The sequence below is a fragment of the Triturus cristatus genome, chromosome 6, assembly GCF_964204655.1.
Source record: "Triturus cristatus chromosome 6, aTriCri1.1, whole genome shotgun sequence".
NCBI lineage: Eukaryota > Metazoa > Chordata > Amphibia > Caudata > Salamandridae > Triturus > Triturus cristatus.
The window spans coordinates 1,515,102,581-1,515,127,090 of record NC_140589.1 but is presented as its reverse complement, the minus strand read 5'-3'; the positions used below and the strand labels follow the sequence as shown (position 1 = coordinate 1,515,127,090).

The 24,510-nt window shown below is 42.5% G+C and overlaps 1 protein-coding gene across 1 annotated transcript in view; it reads left to right on the top strand.

Annotated features, from left to right (window-relative positions):
* HAO1 (hydroxyacid oxidase 1) overlaps positions 1 to 24,510 on the top strand; it is a 197,053-nt gene that overhangs the window by 82,388 nt on the left and 90,155 nt on the right. The window contains exon 3 of the mRNA XM_085612643.1: positions 17,394 to 17,649. Coding sequence (XP_085468769.1) covers positions 17,394 to 17,649 — 256 coding nt within the window. The remainder of the gene's footprint in view (positions 1 to 17,393; positions 17,650 to 24,510) is intronic.

The window sequence follows — 24,510 nt, the reverse complement described above, 5'->3', positions numbered from 1 at the left end:
GGTAGTGCAACCAGTAAATCTGCTTGTCCAACTCGGACATTATGATGATGAGGACTTGCTTCTCACATATAGAACGATATTTTCCCTTGTAATACTGTTATGTTGCTCTAGGGGGAACTGTAACACTTCAAATAGAATATAACACGCGTTAATTCTTTCACTTCGGCCTTGCTTTGATTTCCATAAAACAACATGGTCTGAAACATGTTGTATTAGAATATTAATTTTAATGGCAGCGTTAGTCAATTTCACAAACCCTTTGCCTTTTTTGTGAAACAGGGCTGTTTTAGCAATTGCGCTTGTGATTTGGGCATTTTATGCTTCTGTTAGTGGTAATAACGTGCACGTATGTAATTAAGGAATGCGCACTCTCAATACCAGCTTGGATGCACACTGAAGTCTACACTACCTATCTTATTTGTGCAAGGAGAGCGTCTTGAATACGTTAGTAAAAACCCCTACATATGAACGTGAAAATGGCCAGTAGTCACTACAGAGTCATCTCTTTAGTTGTAAAACTAGGAGTAGTCTCTCATCCTTATCATCTAAAGTACATAATTTCATTGTGAGTCTGTGATTGATGCGTTACCAACTTACCGCTTTGTTCTGTACTTAAGGTCAGTGGTTCTGAACCCGTGGTCTGGGTCTAGAGGGGCTCAAAGCCTACTCTGGGGGTCCACGACTGTAGGAGATAATTAAATAGTAGGAGATAATTAAATAACAGTAATAGATTAGCAAAGTGAATATAAATAAAGAAGCTAAATTGTAAATAATTTTTTTTAAAACGGGCAGATTTATGTTTCCTGGCGCATCCCTGCAAATCAGCAAGGATGCGCCAGGAATGATGCGCCACGCAAGTTTATCCTTGCGCCACACATGATGCGCCGCATTTACACTGCGGCGCATCATGGCGCAGGAATAAACAGATGCGTGACGCATCCGATGGCGTAAGGTTGGCGCAGTGCTTCAATTGCGTCGCAAGCGCGACGCAACTCCAGCACTGTTCCAACCTACCCTATCCCTAACATGGTGCGTCACGCCTTACGCCTGCTTCAAGCAGGCGCAAGGTTTTGGCGCATCAGCGTTGGGAAAGTGACTCAGTCAAATCTTATAGATTTGACTGAGTCACTTTTCAGGGGCGTTCCTGCGATAGAACGCCCCCCCCCTCTGTCGACACGCCCACGTGAAACCTGACGCAGGTTTTACATGGCGCAGGGCTTTACATCGTGACGCATCTCCATAGATGCGTCACGATGTAAATATGGCGCAACGTGGCGCAGGGTTTACACCGCCGCTGCGTCACAAAAGTGACGCAACGCGGCGTAAAAGTGGCGAATCTCCAATATAGATCTGCCCCGTTGTGTGCAAAATTGATTCTTGGGTGCAGTAGTGTTGTCTTTGACAAAAGTGTAATTTGATTTTATGTAACTCTTGTCACAAAACGTTTTTTCCTGTGTGTTTTAGTGATAATATCAGGTGTGCCCCTTAGGGGTACATACTCCTACGAACCAATTTTACTTTCACATAATGCTAAACTATTTTATAATAATTGATTGGAATATTACTTATTCTTGCAAAGTGTTTAGGGACCCTTGTTTCTTATAGTCAGAAAGGTCTGACTACCTAAACCACCCTTTTTTTATGATTCTGTGGGGCATATAAGCAACAACCCGTGATAATTATCGCTAAGCGCACTTAGCGCTAGGATAATTATCGCCAGCTAGCGTGGAATTTTATCACTGAGATAGCGTGCTATTAGCAACGCTTATCTCAAAAGCGATAAAAATCCTAGCGCTAACTACCTAACGTGAGATTATCGCTGGAGACCCAGCGATAATCTCAAAAGATGTGGCGTTAGCTTGATGATTGGGCCTCACATACTTAGCCATGATATCCACCATCCATAGGATATCATGGCTAAGTCATTCCTGATGCAGGCGTAAGGAAAGTAGCGATAATAGGGGTTATCACTACTTTTCCTGACGCTATGCTTCATAGCGTGGGGTTTGATGATAGGAGAAATGTCGCTTAGCAACATTTCTCCTGTCATGTCAGGTCAGGAACTCCCACTTTGCATCTCATTAGAGATGCAAAGCTGAGCGTTAAGAATAGGTGCGCTAATGCAAGGTTTCACGCGTTAGCGTGACCTTGCTAATTAGGCAATAAAATTATCGCCGCTTTTCGGCCACAAACAGCCGCAAAAGTGGCGATAATTTTCTATCGCCGCCTTATAAATATGCCCCTGTGTTCCTGTAGTGTGTGCGTTATCAGACCCATCATCTGCTCTGAACACTGTTCCCAGCCCCCACTGGTCAGCATCCTTCCTGAATTATTAAAGTTTTTGATGTGCACAGAGGATGCTCTGCTCCACTCCTTTCAGTGTATCCCCTTCTCCACTCCCAGGAATGTCTGCAATCCACATCTCCTGTCTGGCTCCCCACTCCACATCTCTATTTTAGGGGCATATCAGCAACACCCGGTGATAATTATCACTCAGCGCTCTTAGCGTGAGGATAATTATCGCTGGGTAATGTGGATTTTTATCGCTGAGATAGCGTGCTATTAGCAACGCTTATCTCCTCAGCGATAAAAATCCTCACGCTAACTGCCTAATGTGAGATTATCGCTGGAAACCCAGCGATTATCTCACGCAATGTGGCGTTAGCTTGCTGATAGGGACTCACAAACTTAGCCATGATATCCACCTTCCATAGGATATCATGGCTAAGTCAGTCCTGAAGCAGGCGTAAGGAAAGTAGCGATAACAGGGGTTATCGCTACTTTTCCTGACGCTATGCTTCATAGCGTGGGGCTTGATGATAGGAGCGACATTTCTCCTGTCATGTTAGGTCAGGAACGCCCACTTTGCATCTCATTAGAGATGCAAAGCTGGGAGTTAGGAATCCTGACGCTAAAGCAAGGTTTCACGCGTTAGCGTGGCCTTGCTAATTAGGTGATAAAATTATCGCCGCTTTTCGGCCGAAAACGGCCGCAAAAGCGGCGCTGATTTTTTATTGCCTGCTTGTAAATATCCCCCTTAGTTCTTTAGACTTCCCAAAATGGAGCCCACAAACCTCCAGGTTATGTGTTCCAATCAGGCACACACACATGCAATACAGAACGCACATGCAGTCATGCGCTGTAAGGTGCTACATACATTCACTGAGTAGGCCAAGGTGAGTTGACTGCGCAGCGGTTGAACTTCACATGAGTGTGCCTGTAGACACTACTGTTTTGAGAATAAGTTATTGGTGGTGGTCACTGCTGTAGTACTGTGCATTCTGGAATGAAGTAGATGATTCCAGAGCTTGATAGGGTTCTAAGGAAGGCAGTTGAGAGTTAGCTGGGAGGAGTTGTTAGTGGTGATGCACGGACTCTACAATGAACACCAGCTCTACTTCCATTTCAACTGTGGTGTGCTTAAACACTGGCGGCGATTGACGCCTGGCAGGAGACATGTGCCATTCACCACCAGTTCTCTTGGAATTTGAGTAGCTCATATTTCAACCCACTTCGCCTTCACATCGACATACGCAAGTAAATCTCCATATATTTACTGAGACACACATTAAATGACACTGTACCTGGTAATAAAGGTGATGGACCAGATGTCTGGTTTTCGTTGGGTTTCAAATTCTGGTGCATGCTGACTGCATGAGGCCCCATCCAGCGGTAATACTTGTGCATACACTGAGCTTTGGTGCTGGAGATTCCTTGTGTCACCAATGTCCAATACTCACATTGGGCGGCTTGGGATGCAGTTGTCATATGGTGTCATGCAAATTGTATGGTGACATTGGTAGATACATTTGCGTCACTGGTATTGTGCGTGGTGGCCATTTTAGATTGGGAAACCTTTATAATTTAGTTTATGCATCATAGAACAGTTTGCATTGTTTGGATTTAACTCCACAAATGTTTTTTTACACACTAATTTTTGTTGCATTTTGGATTGGGCCCAGGATTTTCTTGCCCGTCTATTTAACTCTGAGGAACTTCGATTTTGCATTACGATCGAATCGACCCGCCATTTTGTAACCCGCCACCATTTTGTGTTGCCACCACTCAGGCAGCACGGCGAACAAAGTCTTTTCTGCTTTTCCCATAGCTTGGTGTCAAAATACGTCCTCGGCCTTGTTTGCGAGGCTGGTGTTTGGACTAGCCGAGTACACTAATCCGTGTCTGCTTCCCTAATCCCTGTTCCAACTATCTGTAGGCTCACACCATTCTTTCCCGATCATATCTTATCAACTGGCCTTCACTGTCTCCTGCTAGCATTCTCTTGTGTCATGCCCGTCCTCCAATACACACAAACGTATCTCACCACCTGCAAGTCAGTTGTAATCTATTAATATATTAAGTTCGGGGGTGGGATGACAAACACAGTTGGAGGAGAGTCATCTGATCTTTCTGTTTTCGAACCCTTCTTACTGGTTCCGCTTTATTTTCCACTTACCCTATTGGCTCTTTTCTTCTTTGCTTGGGGCGTGTGTTCTGTTAATAATCCTATATTGTATAGTATTTAATCTGATGCGCCACAGAGTAAAGTGGCAGTCTCCTGAGAAACTACTTTGTGTACTTCTAGGATAACTGTACTAGCTGCAGCTAAATAAATCCAATCTTCTAACGCCGACAGAGTGTCCCGTGTCTCTGTGTATCGAAGCAGGTGAACCCAGGAGACGGAGGGCTTACCCTGCGCCGCCAGGTCCAAAAGATTCTAGTTCTTCAATTGGCGCCCAACGTTGGGCGGCTTCAGTGGTACCAGTTCTGCTCGAAGGTCGTGAGGAACCTCGCAAGAAAATTCCGGAGGGTTCGCGAGCCACACTAAGCGACCCCTGTATGTCGAAAGTGGTCCGAAGGTCTTTTGCAGCGCGGTTACTCCTTCCTGACGGCTACTGGCGACCGCTACCCTGACTCCTGCCCTGCTTTGGCCCATTCCTTTGGTGATGTATGGTAAAGCGAGACGATAGACGGGCCTCTGTTGGTGGAAGAAGACGTCCTTAGTTAAGTTAAGTATTTTCGTGAGTCGCGCCCACAAATCCTGGTTCTTTGTTTGATGTCCTTAGGATACTTAGATTTAGTTTTTGCAAAGACTAAAGCCGAGGGTAAGTGCATTTGTGCTGCGTAAAACTGAGTTTTACTCCCTTGAAGTTTGTGAACAGTCCAGAGTCATTGTGAAATGCCTGGCCTGACTAAGTTTGGAAGAATTTGTTGTCTTGGTTGTAATAGGGACTCCCGACTTGAGGACTCTTGTCCGATTCCTTCGGTTGGAACTCCCACACATGAGCTCTACTCGAGACATGGTATCGGCCCCATTGCCTTTAACGAGACATGGACTCGATACACGAAGAAAGATGGTGTTCTTAAATGGCCAGAGAACGGTAGTTTTGATCCTAATGTGCTAGATAATTTAGAAACAGTTTTGTTCAAAAGAAAAGCCCGGCCGGCAATGTTTGACTCTCTTCGCCTTTGGCGTAAGGAAGCCAAACAGAAAGAAATTAAACAAGCAAAATGAGATAGGAAAGCACAGGGTATGACGATTATACAGGCTGTCCAACAGTTCAAAAATGATGAAATTGACAATGCGACTGAAATCTCAGAAAGACAACATCGTATGGCGATAGATAAATGCTATCCGTTGTTGCCTGTTTCTCCTTCTGATAACAAGAAAGATATAGAAGAAGATCCCCTAATGTCTCATTTATTGAGGTTGCCTCCGCCCTATGCTAATGTGCCTCAGCCGTTGCAGCCTGCTCAGTTGCTGGTAGTACCTCCGCCGGTTCCGGCTCTTCAGCATCTGCCTCCTCCAGTACTACCGCCCTTGCCGGTATTACCAGTTTCTCAGCCATCATCTCCTTTGCCTTCTCCTCCTCCTGTAATTTCTAGTTCTTCTCTTGATAATTCTCCTAATATTCTTGATAATTCTCCTAATATTCTATCTCCAGTTCTGATGTCTAATTCACCGTCTATGCGTAAGCATCTCACAGATTCTGTCACTAGAATTTTATCTCCTTTCTTTGGAGCTCTTAATGCGTCCCCGGCTTTTGCTCGAAGACAATCACGTAGTCAGTTCCCAGATTCCGAGGAACAAGAGAAGCTAGAAGATGGATTAAGAAGGGTCTACAATATAGTATGTCTGATATTATGCCTACCTTTTTGCAATTGAATGCACCTACACAAAGGTATGTTTTCAATGTAATGTGCGACATTCTCATCAAAGAATGGGAAGATGTGAGTTCGAGTCCGATCTCACAAGATTTATTAGATGTCCAAACTGATTTTGAAAGAGGACTTATTGTAGGTTCCAAGGTTGAGGAAGCTGTAAGAACACTCATCTCTTATAGAACCTTATTGTTCTCTCAGATTTTTCTTGATTCTAATCCGTCGGTTAAACTGACATCGAAAAATTATCCTATGAGAGAGGTTACTCCAGTATGGAAAGAAGAGGTTCCAGCAGCAGGTGCTAATCCTCTTATTCCTGCTCACTTCCAGCGTATATGGGTACATGTACCATGGAAAAGATCTGAAGTTTTGGCCCTTAAGCAGACTCTACCAGATCCTCGTAAGAACCCTGCAGGTTATTACAAAGAATTATCACAGACAATCGATGCTTGTATAATGAATCTGGCAGATATTGATATGCTAATGGGTAATGTAGTTCCACAGACAATATGGGCTAAGATTCGTAGAGAGGATCATGCACAGGAACTGGGTGCTACTTGGGATGTCATAGCTAATACAGATAGAGACCAAGTGGGTGGTGCAAAACCTGACGCTTTGATTTCGGAGCTTCCTGGTAGAATCATTACGTTAATGAAAACTATGGTGCCTGCATTGAGAGTGAATTGGGATAAGCTAGCAGCATGTAAACAAAAGAAAGATGAAAGTGTCTCTGATTTCTTTACTCGGTTCGAAGAGACATTCATCGATCATAGTGGTCAGGACATGGCTACTGAGGGTGGACAGCGATTATTCGTGGACAAATTTGTATTCAATTTGCTTCCCGAGCTGTCATACAAACTAAAGGATTCAGAAAGTTCTTGGGCTGTTTCTTCTTCTGCCCAGATATTGGCTACTGCACAATATTACGAGAATAGAGACAAAGAAGAAAAAGAAAAGCAAGAAAAGAAAACAAAAGATCTAAAAACAAAGGTTCTCTTACAGCAAGCTTATCCGCCACGTTACGTTCAGCCTCAAACTCAACAGCCACCGCAGTTTCAGAGATTGTATCAGAAACCTGAGCCATACACTTCGTGACCTCTGTTAGGTCCTAATCAATGTGCCTATTGTAAGGAGGAAGGTCATTTTAAAAGCAGTTGTCCGATTTTATTGCAGCGTAATGGAGCATCATCTGCTCCACGAGGTCGTGCTGGCCTTCAGTCAGCAAACAGAGGTAGAGGTCGAGGTATATTGACTCAAGAACAGCGTGCCCATCCTTCTCCTAATTCCATGAACTGTTTTGATGAGCAAAATGTGAGATCCACTCAATACTATAATGAGGACCATTATGTTGAAGGCGAAAATGAGAGTCTTCATGCCAACTAGGACAGCCATGGACAAAGTAGAGGAGTTGTGCCAATCCCAGTAGATCAAAATGGCCCTTATGTCAATGTTACTACTATGGGTGTCTCAGAGCCGTTTCTTCTAGATACTGGAGCAATGAGAAGTTCTATCGTTCATTCTAAACTCCCTGGCGCACCTTTGTCTGGCTTAACAAATGTTTCTGTAGGATTTTCTGGCGCCCCTGTTCGCAATCCAGTTTCTTGTTACTTGCCTATTTCAGTTGGTCCTTATGATTTGGAAGCTTCACTTCTGTTAACGAATGGTTGTGGTGAAAATCTGCTGGGTCTAGACCTATTGAAAAGGATGCATGCTATCATATATTGTTCTCCTTCAGGCGTACATCTCACTCTAGGTCAGAAGTTGATCTCCCCAATGTATCTGTCTAAAGATCAGTTTCCACCTGAGTTGCTTTCTCTTCCGACAGCACTTTGGGCCACAGGTCCGAACGATGTGGGTTGTCTTGAGATACCGCCTTATGTTGTTACTCTCAAGCCCAATGTTGAATTACCACGTATTCCACAATATCGAATTTCTGCTGAAGGTGAAAAGGCGCTTTTAGAAATCATTCACGATCTCATTCGGAAGGGTGTGGTCTAAGAAACAAGAGGCAACACATGCAATAGCCCTATTCTTCCTGTTCTTAAACGTACTGATCCTTCTCAGCTTCCTGTGTACCGGTTTGTGATTGATCTGCGAGAAGTAAACAAAATTGTGATTCCACAATTTCCTGTTGTTCCAGATATCACTGCCTTGTTGACTATGATACCTTCCACAGCGACTTGGTTCTCTGTTATTGATCTAAAGAATGCCTTCTTTAGTATTCCAATTGCAGAAGAGAGTAGGGACATTTTTGGTTTTTCTCTTGGAGGCCGAAGCTTCCGGTTTAAGCGCGCACCCCAAGGTTACTGTGAAAGTCCCTCCATTTATAGTCAAGCTTTGAAATGTCATCTTGATACTTTTCACTTGCCGTCTGGTGCTGCCCTTATCCAATAGATGGACGACTTGTTAGTCGCCGCTGACTCAGAAGATATCTGCAAAGATGTCACTGTTGCACTACTACATCACTTGTTCAAACTGAACCACAAGGTTTCACCTTCCAAACTACAGTATGTTTGTCGAGAGGTTACCTATTTGGGTCATCTCCTATCAAAGGAGGGACGACAATTGACACTGGAACGAATTCAGGCAATTGCGCAAATGTCAGTACTATCCACACAAAGGGAAGTACGTGCTTTTCTGGGAATCACTTCTTATTGTAGACAGTGGATCCCTAACTTCTCTTTGATCGCCAAACCCCTGTTGGCACTCACTTTAAAAGATACACCTCAGCCCCTTCCTTGGGCTGACGAGTGCCAAAAGAGTTTCACTGATTTACGTACTGCTCTATGTTCTGCTCCTGTACTGGGTACCCCAGATTACACTAAGCCTTTTACGCTGTATGTTCACGAGAAAGAAGGTTGTGCATTATCAGTCTTAACACAGCAATTTGGAGATAGACAGCGACCATGTGCTTATTTTTCGGCTACGTTAGATCCCGTAGCTAAAGCATTCCCTAATTGTCTCAAAGCCACAGCAGCCGCAGCGATTTCTATTCGACAGTCCGCTGGGATAGTGTTAGATAACACTCTTATTGTCATGGTGCCACATGCAGTGGATACCTTACTAAACAGAACAAAGACACAGCATCTCACGAGTGCACGTTTAACTGGTTACTAGCTGACGCTATTGGCTAGTCACGTACACATAAAACGATGCAATACTCTGAATCCAGCTACTTTGTTGCCCCTTCCTAATGAGGAGTGTATTGAAGATCAACATGACTGTTTCTTCCGTACTGAGGAAGAGACAAAAGGAAGGATTGATTTGAGAGACACACCTTTAGAGATTCCAGATGGGACTCTATGGGTAGATGGTTCCTGTTTTAAGATGCCTATGCTGTAACTACCTTACATACGATTGTGGAAACTGCGCGTGTTAGACACAACTCAGCGCAAGCAGCAGAGTTGATAGCACTGACGAGAGCTTGTGTACTATCAAAAGGGAAAAGAGTGAACGTGTACACTGACAGTCAATATGTCTTTGGTGTCGCGTTCAATTTTGGGCGTCTCTGGAAAGAGAGGGGTTAACTAACTTCACATGGCACTAAGATACAGCATGGTCAGTTAGTGACTGATCTCCTTGAGTCACTTACTTTAGCTGTCCAAATTGCAATAGTGAAGTGTAGTGCTCACAAGAGGATAACGGATGATGTTGGACGAGGAAATGCATTTGCTGATGAAACAGCAAAGAAAACAGCGAAAGATTCAATGAGTCGAATGTATATGGCAGGTCCTGCGAATTGGGTCAGAGAAAGAGGAATGTGTGAGAATACAGTGGAAAGCGTGAAAAAGATTCAGAAAGAGGCAACAGAAAGAGAGATAAGCAAGTGGAGAGAAAGTACGGGAATGTTAGATGAGATGGGTTGTTGGGTAGAATTGTCCGAACATCAACGATGGTTGTTGCCAGATGCTTACGTACTCCCAGTGATTACTATGGCTCATGGTCCAGCTCACCTTAGTGCAAGAGGTATTTGTAAATTGTTAGCTCCAGTTTGGCAGAATGAGAACATCCCTAAATGTGCAGACAACGTAGTAAAGCATTGTATTGTTTGTCTGATGTATAATCCAGGAAAGGGAACCCCCACTCCAGCAGGTCATTTTGCTCCTCCGACATACCCATTTGAAGTGTTGCAAATCGATTATATTCATATGGATCGATGCAACAACCTCAAATATGTTCTGGTGGTAGTATGTGCCTTTTCGAGATAGATAGAAGCATACCCTTTGAAAGACAACACAGCTTTATCCACAGCCAAAATCCTTCCTAAAGAATTCTTTCCCAGATTTGGATTGCCGCACATTGTCTGGAGCGACAATGGGAGCGAATTTGTTGGCCAAGTCATGCAGAAAGTTTGTGCAGGTCTTGGAATCAAACAAAAGTTCCATGTGGCAAATCATCCCCAATCAGCAGGTTTAGTAGAATGCTACAATGGGACCCTGAAACTAAAGTTAGCGAAAATTCAAGCAAGTACGGGACTTAATTGGCCTGATGCTTTACCGTTAGGTTTGCTATCCACCAGAACTGCAGTACACTCTCGTCTGGGACTTAGCCCTTATGAAGTGGTGTTTGGCCGTCCGGCCAACGTATGGGGAATACCTCGTCCTAAAAAGTACTCAGATTTGCCCTACCCAATGTTAATTGGCTATTTGCATGACCTTACAACTAAATTGCATGTCCTTCATCGACAGGTTCGGAGTGCTTTGCCGGAGGCTTCCACAGATCCAGGTCACTCCATCCAGCCAGGTGACTGGGTCTGCATCCGCAATTTTCAGAGGAAGAAGAATTTGGAGCCCAGATGGCAGAAGCCCCGAATGGTTCTGTTAGCAACGAGGACAGCAATTAAAGTTGAAGGAAAGAAAAATTGGATTCACGGTGTGCACTGCAAGAAAGTACCTTTGCCCTTGCCTTTCGATCAGTGGGTTCGCAAAGGGGTTGGTGACTGCGAAGGCGAAACAGTTCCACGATTCATACCCTTTAGCGATGCACACCTGAATGGGACATTGTCTGAGAAAGAGGACGACGACATCTTACAGAAAGCGATTCCATTGCACCGTCGCTTGAACACGACTGAACCAAAAACATTGTTTCAAGATCAGAGTGTTCCTGGGAAGGATCACTGAAATCTTAGGCCCCGACAAAAGAACATTTGAAGACTTTTTTTCCCCTTCTCCTTGTGTAGTGTTCTATTTAGGTTGCAGGGTCACGGTAGGAGTCCAGGTCACGACCTGAGTAGTGACAATAGGTCTGCAGGATCTTTCAGTGTCATAGGACGGTAGAGCATCGTGATTTTAGTGATTGAGGAAGATTGCCGTGAGTATCCACTAGTGAAAATGGAAACTACACCAAGTATTGAAGAGAGAAGAAATGAAACAAAGAAAGCATCTTGTAAAATAATGTACAGTCGTTACAGTATTACCCTATGTGGTTTGATATCATTATGTATTGCTTTGGCGATTATTGGTTGGACAGTTTATGTCTTGCAGCCAAGACACACCTCCCCTTCCTTTTCTTTGCCTTCTTCTACTATCTCTCCACACTTTTTCCATACTTTCCCTTCACATGAACTTGTCAGAAGAACCGAGTATTACAATAATTCTTTTGTTCAACTATTACACCAGCATCAATTAGTGGTTAACACAACTGATTGTTGGGTATGTGGTCTTATGCCGCATACTACTGAGAAGGGAATACCATTTCTAGTTCTTCCTTTCTCCTACGAAGGTTCCGCTTGGGCATTCTTTGTTATTATCTCAAATGCATATCAAAGTAAATTCAGACGGTCTGTTGCTTCACAAATTAATTATCCGGATTTTAGTCATAGTTCTTTGATTAAGGGTATGGTGGTTATGGCTAAAATCATGGAGAATAGCAAGATTTCTATCGATGAAAGAAAAGCATACACTAATTGGAATGTCACCCAATACATGTCGAGTCTTAATAATAAAATGGGAAAAGAGAAATCCTCACCAATCTGGACTGTACCGCATCAAGGTAACTTCTGTTTAAAGATAAACGAACGCTCTTCTGACACTGTACCAAAAAGTAACTGTTCCTACACATACATTTATTCCTCTCCGAACTCACCTCCTCTAGTACCGTCACAAGGCACCTATTTCATTTGTTATAATAGAGCCTATACCTGGTTGCCAACGGGTTTCTTTGGTACCTGCTACATAGCTTTTCTTCTTCCCCCCACTTACACTGCTTCTGCCAATTATCACCGAACCCGTCTCAGTCGAGGAATTATTGATTCGAAAGACACCACGGGACAAGAAGGAGGAGAATTCCTTAAAGGTTTTCTCCCTTTCTGGGGTCCAATGGCCAATAGCAGAAATATAAGGCAACTGGTCCGTGTTGTGGAGACTACAATAGACATCACTGTAGGAACCTTGAGTAATATCACGGCGGAACTACAGGCGGATCGTCTTATGACCTTACAAAATCGAGTTGCCTTAGACTTTATTCTTGCCGATCGTGGTGGAGTGTGTAAATTGATCGGGTCAAGCTGTTGTATTTTCATTCCTAATGACGCTCCGACAGTATACCAAGCTATTTCCAAGTTGCATATAATCTCCGAGTCTATTCATCAGGACGAAGGAGATTGGTCCTTAACGGAATGGTTTTGGGGATTACTGTCCAAATGGGGCTGGAAAGTATTGACATTCCTTGGAGTAATTTTAACAATCATATTCTCTTGTTGTCTTTGTATGCACTGTGGTCCCGCTATCTGTGATCTTTGTGCCACTATGTGCATTTCAAGACCCAAACCTCAAGTGACAGAAAACATAAGGATGATGTTGCAACAACAGCTTGATGATCTCATGGCTATTGATGTGGACTGAGATTAACGTGAGTCTATCTTGCCTGAGTTCTGGCAAAAGGAGGGTCTGAGGAACTTCGATTTTCGATTACGATCGAATCGACCCGCCATTTTGTAACCCGCCGCCATTTTGTGTTGCCACCACTCAGGCAGCATGGCGAACGAAGTCTTTTCTGCTTTTCCCGTAGCTTGGTGTCAAAATACGTCCTCGGCCTTGTTTGCGAGGCTGGTGTTTGGACTAGCCGAGTCCACTAATCCGTGTCTGCTTCCCTAATCCCTGTTCCAACTATCTGTAGGCTCACACCATTCTTTCCCGATCATATCTTATCAACTGGCCTTCACTGTCTCCTGCTAGCATTCTCTTGTGTCATACCCGTCCTCCAATACACACAAACGTATCTCACCACCTGCAAGTCAGTTGTAATATATTAAGTTCGGGGGTGGGATAACAAACACAGTTGGAGGAGAGGACTCTTCGAGTCATCTGATCTTTCTGTTTTCGAACCCTTCTTACTGGTTCCGCTTTATTTTCCACTTACCCTATTGGCTCTTTTCTTCTTTGCTTGGGGCATGTGTTCTGTTAATAATCCTATATTGTATAGTATTTAATCTGATGCGCCACAGAGTAAAGTGGCAGTCTCCTGAGAACCTACTTTGTGTACTTCTAGGATAACTGTACTAGCAGCAGCTAAATAAATCCAATCTTCTAACGACGACAGAGTGTCCCGTGTCTCTGTGTATCGAAGCAGGTGAACCCAGGAGACAGAGGGCGTACCCTGCGCCGCCAGGTCCAAAAGGTTCTGGTTCTTCAACTCGAACAATTATAAAAGCGATACAGGAGCAGGAATTCAAATGTATGAACTCACCTCTGCTGATAAGTTCACATTAATCAACAACATTGTTCTTCAGCCAAGCCTAGTAGATGTACTGTATAAAACAGTGAATTACCTTTCTTTGACCAACTACTGGAATGTCAGTGACTGTGTTTCAACCCCATATGTTCCTATCTCAAAAGGCTAACCTCATATTACTGTAGAGATATTGGAGAAAATTATTTGATTCCTATTTGGTGGCAAGCGGTGGGGAGAAATGTTCTGCCGCAAAAATGCAAGCGATTCTTGCACGCACCTGTGAGTTTGGGGAACTACTAACCGACTCCCTAATTAGTGATCAGTTTGTAAGGAGTGATGACTGTAATCGGGTGCAAGAGAACCTTTTGGCCAGGAATCCCTCTCTCAAAGAAGCTATAGAAATTGTGTAAAGTATGAAAATTACTTCTAGGTGGGTGAAAGAAATGAGAGCTCAGACATCTGGAAGTGGTAACTGGTAACTGTGAGCAGCATACACGTTGTTTCTCAGGATGATGGTGATCCAGAGAATGGTTAACATTCATTGAGTAACAGCTGGGGGTGATACAACTAAAATTCCCATGTTTTATTCACACAATAGGGGCAAGTGCTACAGATGTGGCAGCTCTTTTCCTATCTCTGAAAGCAAGTGTGGCTTCAAAGGGCATTATGTTTGTATGTGTAGAGCAGAGCGAGTTAAGACAGTTGACAGTGTCACTGGTGATGTAAAGAAGGTAATCCTTAATGTTAAGAATGATCCCACTGCTGTTGATACTGGTGTGTTGCTAATGCCTGAGTGTGAGGTTGATACTGGAGGAAAGAAATGTGTTGTTTAAGCAGATTCTGGTTTGCCTTACACTATGATTGGAGACAAGATGTGGTCTAAACATTTGGAGCTGAACAACTTGTTTTCAATTCTCCAGACATCAATCCTGGGAGCTATGGTAGAACCTAGTTTGTTGCACTGGGTAATGTTATTCCGAATATGTTTTTCAAGAAAAGGGTAACTACTCACAAAGTTTACATAGCCAAGAGAGGTGGCAATGTATTAGGTTGCCATCATCAGAGGAATATGGGTATTACCCATATTCTAAATGCCCATGAGCAAGTGGTATTGGTCGATGTTGGCAGTGACTGTGAGAGTTTTTCTGATGAATTTCCACAGGTGTTTAGGAATAAGCTAGGCTTACTTAAGGATTCTGAAGATAACATCATCCTAAAAAATGGTGTTAAACTAGGTGTATACAGGGTACGGAAGGTGTCTATTTTAATGCTTGAACCACTCAAACCCTAATTAGACCAGTTATGTGAGTTAAATGTGGTAGAAGAAATCGAATAATTTGATTGGTTGGCAACAGTGGTGTCGATCCCCTAAGGATGGTGGTAAGTCAATTCTCATGATTTTTGATCTTAGGGATGTCTTAAACTATATCTGGGTAGTGTCAACCCATCTCCTAACAGCGCTGACATTGCTTTCTGGTGCCAATTTGTTTAGTGTAACGGATCTGTCTTTAGCAAACCACCAGGTACAGCTTAACGAAGAGCAAAAATATGTAATTTCTTTTGTTACACCATTGGGTGCCTACAGTTATGTCAATATGCCTTTTGGTATAGCCTCTGCAGCTGCCTGTTTTCCAAGTGAATATGCCTCTTATTTGCGCATGCTTTTCCCCTCCCCCACAGGAAATTACAACGCGGTTGTTACAACGACCGCATTGTAACAACGCATACCATTACCCCGTAAGTCGTAATGACTTGCTATAGGTGCGGCGCTGGATGTTGGAATGGTATAATTTACTATTCCATCTCCAGTATATACAACAGTAGGGAAGGTGTTGGATTTTAAATCCAACACCTTCTGCCCCCTCCGCAAGTCGTTCTTCTGACTTGCGGAGTAATGGTATGCGTTGTTACAACATAGTCATTATAATGACCGCGTTGCAATTCCCTGCGGGGAAAAGGATTCGTGGTAATCAATATTTCCCTTTCCAAGTATAATGAAAATATTCCCAGGAGGTATCCCACAGGTCTTAGTTTTCCATGATGAAATTTTTATCTATGGTAAAGATGAGTGTGAGCATGATGAGACCCTGTGATTAGTCTTGAAAAGTTTATCTGAAACGGAAACCTGTCATATTGCCACCCTTCGATACCACACTTTACATTACCTCCCGAACTTATTAAAAAAAGTACCTGGTGTTCTTTCACCTACCCACACAAGCCTTTATTCATTCCATCCCTTTGTCTCCCAAATGTATACCAATAATGCCTGGGCTATTGCTACTTACCCCACCACCCTCCGTGCCTGGCCTTCCCATTTCAGTATGAAGCTTTACTTGGTACACTCCATCAGAATCGAGAGCTAGTGCCACACTGACAGGCTCTATTGAGAGACTTGATGGAGTGCAATATTATGTAGCAACAGTTTTGTTTCAGACTTTTGCTATGTAGAGAACTGAATAACCAGATATTGAATCTGGCATTCAAACAACTGGCTCACAGTGAGTGCCATACATAACAAAGTTATTTTTAGAAGGACAAAAAAAGACCAAGGCACCTGCTTACAAAGACATTTTAGAGTACATAATGCATTATCCTTGTAGTACTTTTTAACATACTTTTGAATGCCTTTGTAAATTGGTCAGAAACATCTAGATTGGGAATGTTTCTCTAGAATTAATTCAAATAGAAAGCAAACTGACCTCTTTGCTCTTTTATTAATAATGAGTTGGACATTTCGGGACTGATTCAGACAGTCATGTAAGAGCATGTAAAAGAGAACCCCTGTGGTACAACTTTCTCTACACATAAAAGCTTTTGTAAATTGGCAGTAATTACTTTTAACTTCAAAATAATTAAATATGTGACAGAGCTGGAATTTGCCTGTCAATCTTCTTACTTAGGGGAGCCTTTTTTCGAATTTTTTAATCTCAAGGTGCTTCGAGGTGACAACGTTGAAGTAGAACATCAGTGGCTTAGCCCATCTAAGAAAAGGAAAGTGACATAAATGATATAGCAACATGGTTTCTGTGTTTTGATGATAAATTGGCCAAGAAGAAAATAAAATAAAAGAAAGATTGAAAAATCGTTTTTGAGGTCTTTTTATTGAGCTCAACTGCATCTAAATGTGTTTTTCAGTTATTCAAGATTGAATTTTTTTCTGAAATTATTTTGATATAATATTCGTATGACATTTCAGAATGATAAAACCTACAAAGTAGGTTGAAGCACCTTGCTATTCATGGATTTATGAAATGCATACTATTGGCTGAAATAGCTCAGTGATAAGTAACTTTAAAAATAGATGTAAGCTGGCAAAAGTATTTGCACTATTTTTAGTTATTAAAACATGTCTTTAGGCATATTATGAACTCTTTTTCACAAAAGGGACACTGAGTGCTGAAGCATTACCTGATTGTGAATAACATTGTTTTCTTACATTTCTCATACACATATTGTAGTATTTCAGAGTCAGTACAATATGGATTCCTTTTTTTGACTATCAATGCCGATCATGTTGGCATGGCTAAATAAGATGTACCTTTTCTACCATCTTTTGTTAGCTTGCAGGTCTATAGGAACAGGGATGATGCTGAGCTCCTGGGCTACTTCTTCAATAGAAGAGGTTTCTGAAGCAGCCCCAGATGCCCTCCGCTGGATGCAGCTTTATATCTACAAGGATCGTGAGCTTACAAAGTCCTTAGTGCAGCGTGCCGAGAGAGCGGGCTATAAAGGCATCTTCCTGACTGTAGACACTCCATACCTTGGACGGCGCTTTGATGACGTTCGGAACAGGTTTCAGCTTCCTCCTCATCTTAGGTATGATCAGATTCATCATAGATGTCTTCACTCTATCTCTTTTCTAATAAGATTTAATTTTCAGTTTTCTAACTATGTAATATATGTTTCACTTCAGACCTACATCATGTTAGGAGGCCACAGAGTAAGAGTGCACATCTATTATCAATTACATTTATAATAGGAACTTATGTCTGGTTGTAAGACATGTTTATAAAACAGACACTTACAATCTAGTCTGGGTCCCTAAAGCTACACACAACATATATCATAAATCAAAGCTTGAGTCCATGCTGGTGAATTAGAGTTTGGCAGAGTAGTAGCTATGCCATACATTGGTGGGGCTCTCCCACTGCAAAACTAGATAGTACCTTACCGCATTTAAATGTGGGGGAACTGCCAGGTTTCTGAAAGCCTTGACCCAGCAGCCTGTCAGCTAAAACACTGTCAGGTTGCAGTGGTGGAAGATCTGCCCGGCAAAGAGTGAAGTCACAACCACTGAATTTACATACTTAGGTTTATTGTGTGTGTGGCCCTGATGTGTAAGAAGAAAACATTTTCCTTGTCTAGCCATTGATTATTTTGTTTTTTCATGAACAAGATCTCTCTTTGGGATCTTGTTTGAGAAAAATAAAAACAAATATTGAGTGGGTGAGAATAAAACATAGCACCCATTCAGCATTTAGCTGTACAGACATAGCATCCGTCACACTGACAGATGCACAGTAGTCACAGACAATGATTCCTAGCAGACACACGGCGATCACTAAATAGGGCAGGTTGTCCTCTGCTAGTGGGTGGAGGTTAAGGCCTCTGCCTAGAAGGTTTTCTGTGGGCCGAAAAACAAAGCTTAAATCAGCTTCTATACCTCATGGTTGTCCACTGTAAAATATTAGTACATAGTTCTTTATTTAGACTGTTGCTCTAGTGGAAGTATTTAGGTCTGGAGGTCTCCACGACACCTCCATCCTACCACACCTTCCACATCCAAATAACAGGGAAAACACGTGGCCTCATTTAAGAAGTTAGCTGAATGGACACACGGTTCATATGTAATTTCTGCTAGATCTCAATTATTGGGCTATCCGAAGCTCCTTTAATTTTGTGTTTTTCTTATGCTTACACCACCCACATAATTTTCTCTTGTGGTAGATGTGAGTTCAGCAGAAATGGCTCATGAGAACCTTAAAACTAGATGTGTTTTGTGGCTGCAATTATTGTTTTTGTGAGAATTTTGAGTGCTACACCTACCCACCCATATCAACTCCTCAGGAAATTCCATCCTCCCTTATCCTGATATGAAGGCATGACTAGAAAGAGGGATTCATTAGGCTTCCTGTGTCCAGGGGCAGCCCACTTTTTTTTCACTCGCAGAGTGGCTCTTTTTGGCACATCTGTCTAGCAGACTCTCACTTCTCAAATACTTTTGGCTCGACAATCTTTGTAATGATCTCTAAACAGAATCCAATTAGACACTTGTTCTGATGGTCTGAAGAACCACAAATGATTTCAATATTTATATTTTTTCTTTTTTTTATTATTTAAACAAAATATGTATATCCCTGAAAGTAATTACAATACAAATGTATAAGGAAACATTAATGCTCGAGGCCTAGTCATAAAAAGTATTTGTGATGCTTTTGATCAATTTTGCCCATCTTTTGAAATGTAGTACCAAAGATATGTCCCCAAATACTTAATCTGTTTCATTTTAAGAAGGGTAAGGGTGGCAAAATCAGGAAACACTGATAAGTCTGCCAATTAAAATCAACCACTGCATGTATGGTCCTTTCTAATATCTCTTCCAAGTGCTACCAACACTGTCAATCAATCACATAGATAATTCTACCACTTTCCCTAGTGATTGAATTAAAGTTCAAGTAGGAAATCTACAAAAAGTGTTGCATACACTCCAGATATTTTACCAGTACTTGTGTTTTCTATTGCATCTTTGTTTTCTCAAAATAGATTTGACATTTTAGTTCATCCCTCCTTGTCACATCTAATGTAGGTATATCCTTTACTTATAGGAGACCCTTTACCTGGTTTAGCAACAAATATTCTGGGTGGGTGTAGAGTATTTAAACCATTTTGGCATTTGTTTGTTCCAGAGTTGCTACCACTCCTACATCCTTGTATTGCCTCTTCTTGTGTCCTCTATCGGCAAGTACCTCAAATACCCTAACTACATTGTCAAATTGCCAGCAGACTGAAAACCTTGTAGACCAGTCCTCTGACCCCCTGCTCCATTTCTGTTCTTCTCGGAAGTTGTCTGTTGGTAACTATCCTCCAAATGTTGTATCTTTTATAATTGGTACATTTCAACACCATATTGGCATCTTTGGAAGTCAACATTCAAACCAGAGTTTATGCAGTACAAGCGAGTTGTCCTATATCCTCGTTCACAGACGTTCAATGCCAGTAACTTAGTCACCCCTTTAAATCCAACCAATAGTAAATCTGTCTTACAGTGTATTTTATACAAGGAGGTGAGGAATAATATGAGCAGGATAATCCAGCAAGGCCAGGGACTACATCATCACCAGACCTTCGATCTAAACCATGCCATACCCATATTGCAACCACCTCACACAGAGGGTGGAGAGAGGCATATGTGGCCCCTCCACATTTTGTCAACGAACACGAAGACCAACAAGTTATACCTTAACATATCATGTGTATATCATCCATATTCATTTTATCCGTATCGTATGAAGTAGTTTGCAAAGAATAGATCCATTACGTACAACAATCAGCAAGCAACAGATTGCATTTCTAAAATTACGTTTTTAAAATATAAATTCAGCAGTTATAATGCTGAAGTTAATGTATGTTGTTTGCTCTATGTTAAGTCCCTTTGTATCCATCAGGTTGTATAACATGTAATCTGCCTAAACTTAGCAATTGCTCATCTTTTGACAATGTTTCTGAAACATAGAAAATTTAGACAAGGTTGCTTGATCCTTTGAAATGTTGTATTTTCTGCTGTGTCATTTTAAAAATGTAAATTATATTTTCAAAAGCTTTAAGAGTTCATCTAATCATTCTTCTAATGAATAAGTGAGTGCTGCCAGTGGGTTCAATTGCATGTTTCCAAATGATAATTGTCAGATCCTGTTAGGGGTTGGTGCAGAGGGCAGGCAGGGGTTACTAGGCCCTAACTGTGGTTATTGAGGTAATTTGCATCTGGTGCCCTGGAATACATTCTACTATGGAAAATTGGACCACGTCAGCACCTGGAAAACTGTAATGAACGTCCTGGTCACAAATAACCTGGACTACAGGAACACCCTCTAAGCAAAGATCAACAAAATGCACCAAAAGGCAGCAGACCATTCTGAACTCTGTGGCCAGAATCACTCTCAACTACACTCACTTCACACCACTCCTGAAGGAGCTCGACTATCTGCACATTCACAAATGAGCACAATTCAAACTCATTTTGAAGCAGAAGATAACACAGGCCAAGCATACCTCAACAACCACATCTTCTTTCACAAACCTTCCAGAGACCTTCATTCAGCCGGACTCCTACATGAACAAATCACATGCATACAGAAAACCAGATCTGTGCATCTCCTACATTGCTTCTAAACAGTGGAATGACCTGACGCTACACATATGAGCCTCCTCACTTCTTGAATTCTGTAATAAACAGAAGACTTGGCTTTCAAACAGTCTTATTAGGCCTAGGTGTAGTTAGATTCACACTGGCTCAGCATCCGTGTTAGAGACCTGTCAGCCTTAGGGTGATCCTCCCCATAATATTTGGGAGAAGACCCGTCCATTTTCGCTGATCTCGTTTTTTGCTGGCCTTAGGACTCTGTGCTCTTCACCATTGCGAAACAGTGCTAAAGTGCATGTGCCCACTCCTTAAAACTTGGTAACATTGGCTTGTCCCTAATTGACATTTTTAACTTACTCATAAGTCCCTTGTAGAGTGGTACTACATGTACCCAGGACCTGTACATTAAATACTACTTGTGGGCCTGCAGCTCTTATTGTGCCACCCACTTTAGTAGCTCCTTTAAACATATATCAGGACTGTCATTGCAGCCGGTGTGTGCGGTTTTAAACTGCCAAATCTTTTGCCAGTCCCAAACCTCCTTTTTAATACTTATAAGTCACCCCTAGGGTAGGTCCTTGACAGCGCAGAGGGCAGGGTTCAGTGTATTTAAAAGTTGGACATATACTTTTAAGCTTTGTATGTCCTGTAAGTGAAAAAACCCTAAATTCATTTTTCAATCCTGCAAGGCCTACCTCTCCCCTAAGATAACATTGGAGTTACCTTATTACATTTAATAAGCTGTAATTTCCAAATGGGATTAGGTAACAAGTTCATGTTTGGTGTCTTTGGAATTGTAATGAAAAGTCCTCTCATATGGTCTGAAGGACTGGGCTATTCTAAGGCCCAGCGGTGCCAGGGGACAACACCTGAAACCTTCGTGGGTTACCTGTTCCGGCGTACAAAACACAGAGACACGGGACACTTCCGGCGGCGTCAAAGATCAGCGTTTATTTACTGCAGGGATACAGAAGTCGCAAGAAGTACACAACTTGTAGGTTCTGGGAGACTGCTTCGAATTGCAAAAGTGGATCGCTCCTTTTATACACATTTTGGTCATAGCACAACATGGCAAACAAAGGTTACAACTCAGTTCCCACAGTAAACTTCAAAAGGGTCGCATTCATGTTTCAGGAGCCCGGAACATAATTACAGCAACATTGCCGGTTCCCAACTGTAAAAGCACATCATCCCCACATTAAGCACATTCCATTCTGATTGTAAATGAATTAGGAGAAGGGACAGAAACAGATGTAAAGGAAAAACAAGGATGCACAACAGATTGGAAAAGAGTGCAGAGAGTAATAACGGAAACTTGATTGCAGGATCAAAGACCTCGTGCCTAATGCATGCATGACTGAAACAATAGACCAGCACGGCAAGATGAGCCTTGAGCGGGGCCATCTGCCTTTGCCGTGTCATTTCCCTTATCATAAAAGACACCCTCAAAGAAGCACGTGTCCTTCGTGAAAGCTTGGGAATCCCAGGGTCACAAAGCGGACAAGGTCCGTTCGCTGGCTACTTGAGGGCAAGAAACAAAATGGATGCCGCGTCTAAAATGGAACCCGAGGGTTCGGATGGACATACCTAGGAATGAGACGATCCGTACATAGTAGCGTAGCGAAAACGCGTACACCCACTAAACTCGTCATTTGCGGTTCGTAGATACCAAACTCGTCCATATTCGAACACACCCAAAAAGTGTCGTTCCGATTCACACGGAACCTCAGACGCTGCTTTTGCCCTCATGTAGGCAAGCACTAGTCGAGATCAGAGTCGATTTCGATATTCATCAGATCGTTCAGCTGTTGCTGGAACATCATTCTATCCATCAATGTCTCCTTGGTAACAGATGGCCGTCTTATACACGTTGTAGCACAGAGACTACATAAGGCAGGACCACACTGCACACAAAGACAACACGTGAATAGAAACGTTACAACAACCCCTACGATCATCAGAATCTTCCAGCCCCAAGTGGATATCAGGCCCCAAAACCATCCTAGAAGTGTCCAATTACCCTCGTCCACGTGTATGGACTCGGAAATCTTATGCAACTTCGAGATGGCTTGGTAAACAGTTGGAGCGTTGTCAGGAATGAAAATGCAACAGCTCGAATGGATAACTTTGCACACACCACCTCTATCCGCAAGAACAACGTCTAGAACCATACGGTTCTGCAACGTCATAAGTCTATCCGCCTGAAGTTCCGCTGTTAAATTACCAAGAGCACTCGCAGTTATGTTAGCAGTTGATTCCACCACACGGGTCAACTGTCTTAGGTTCCTACTATTAACCATAGGTCCCCAAAACGGCAAGAAACCCTTAAAGAAGTCTCCTGCTTCTTGACCGGCAGTATCCTCTTCGCTAATAACGCCTCTCACAACTCTAGTCTTGTGATAGTCTGAGGCAACTGTAAAAGTCGGTGGCAAAAGATTCACAATATAACAGGTACCCGAGAAGTCACGGGGCAACCATGTATATGCACGTTCATAACATACGAAATAGGTACCCTTGGCAGTCAGAAAAACAGGGGAAGAGAGCATCGGTAGAACATACGTATCAGTACAAGCACTGTTCCCAAGTTGTGCTCTCGGATTTCGACCAAGACCTTTCAAGCAGAAATTACCGAGGTGGGGTACGATCCATATTGGAGACGAGCTCTTGAGCTGTCTATCACCCACTGACGTACTATACTCAGCCTCATTCAGATCCTTATAGGGTTGCACCTCTTCATCTGGAATAAGTGATGCATCAAAAACATCTCTATCTAAATCCGCAATCGCTATCGCCAAAGGCTTGTGGTATGGACCAGGACCAAAGTTTGCAGAGCGTGGCTCTCGACTGGGGTAGGAATCTAGTGCACTACGGAACATAGTTTGGAATGCTCGAGCTGACCCTTGGGAGCTATAAGGAAGAACCAGATACGGAATACCCCTATCCATGGTATGTGGCATTAACCCACACACCCAACAGTTGGTAGTATTCATCACCAACTGATGCTGATGTAGGAGTTGAACGAAGGAGTTATTCATGAATTCCGCACGTCTAACCTGTTCATGTTGGGGCAGAGGATGAAAAGAATGTGGAGAAACAGTAGTAATAGAGCTTGGTTTAGGAGAAAGAGTAGGTGAAATGGAAGGCAATAACGACTGTATTCCAAAATACACTCCACCCACCAATAGCATAGACACAGTCAGAAACAGTAGAAATACCTGAAACAAAAAACATTTTGTTCGTACAATCTTATGCAATTTTGATCTTTGCGCCGACATCCTTTCTACTTCCAACAGCTTAGAGAATGCCATCCTCTAAAA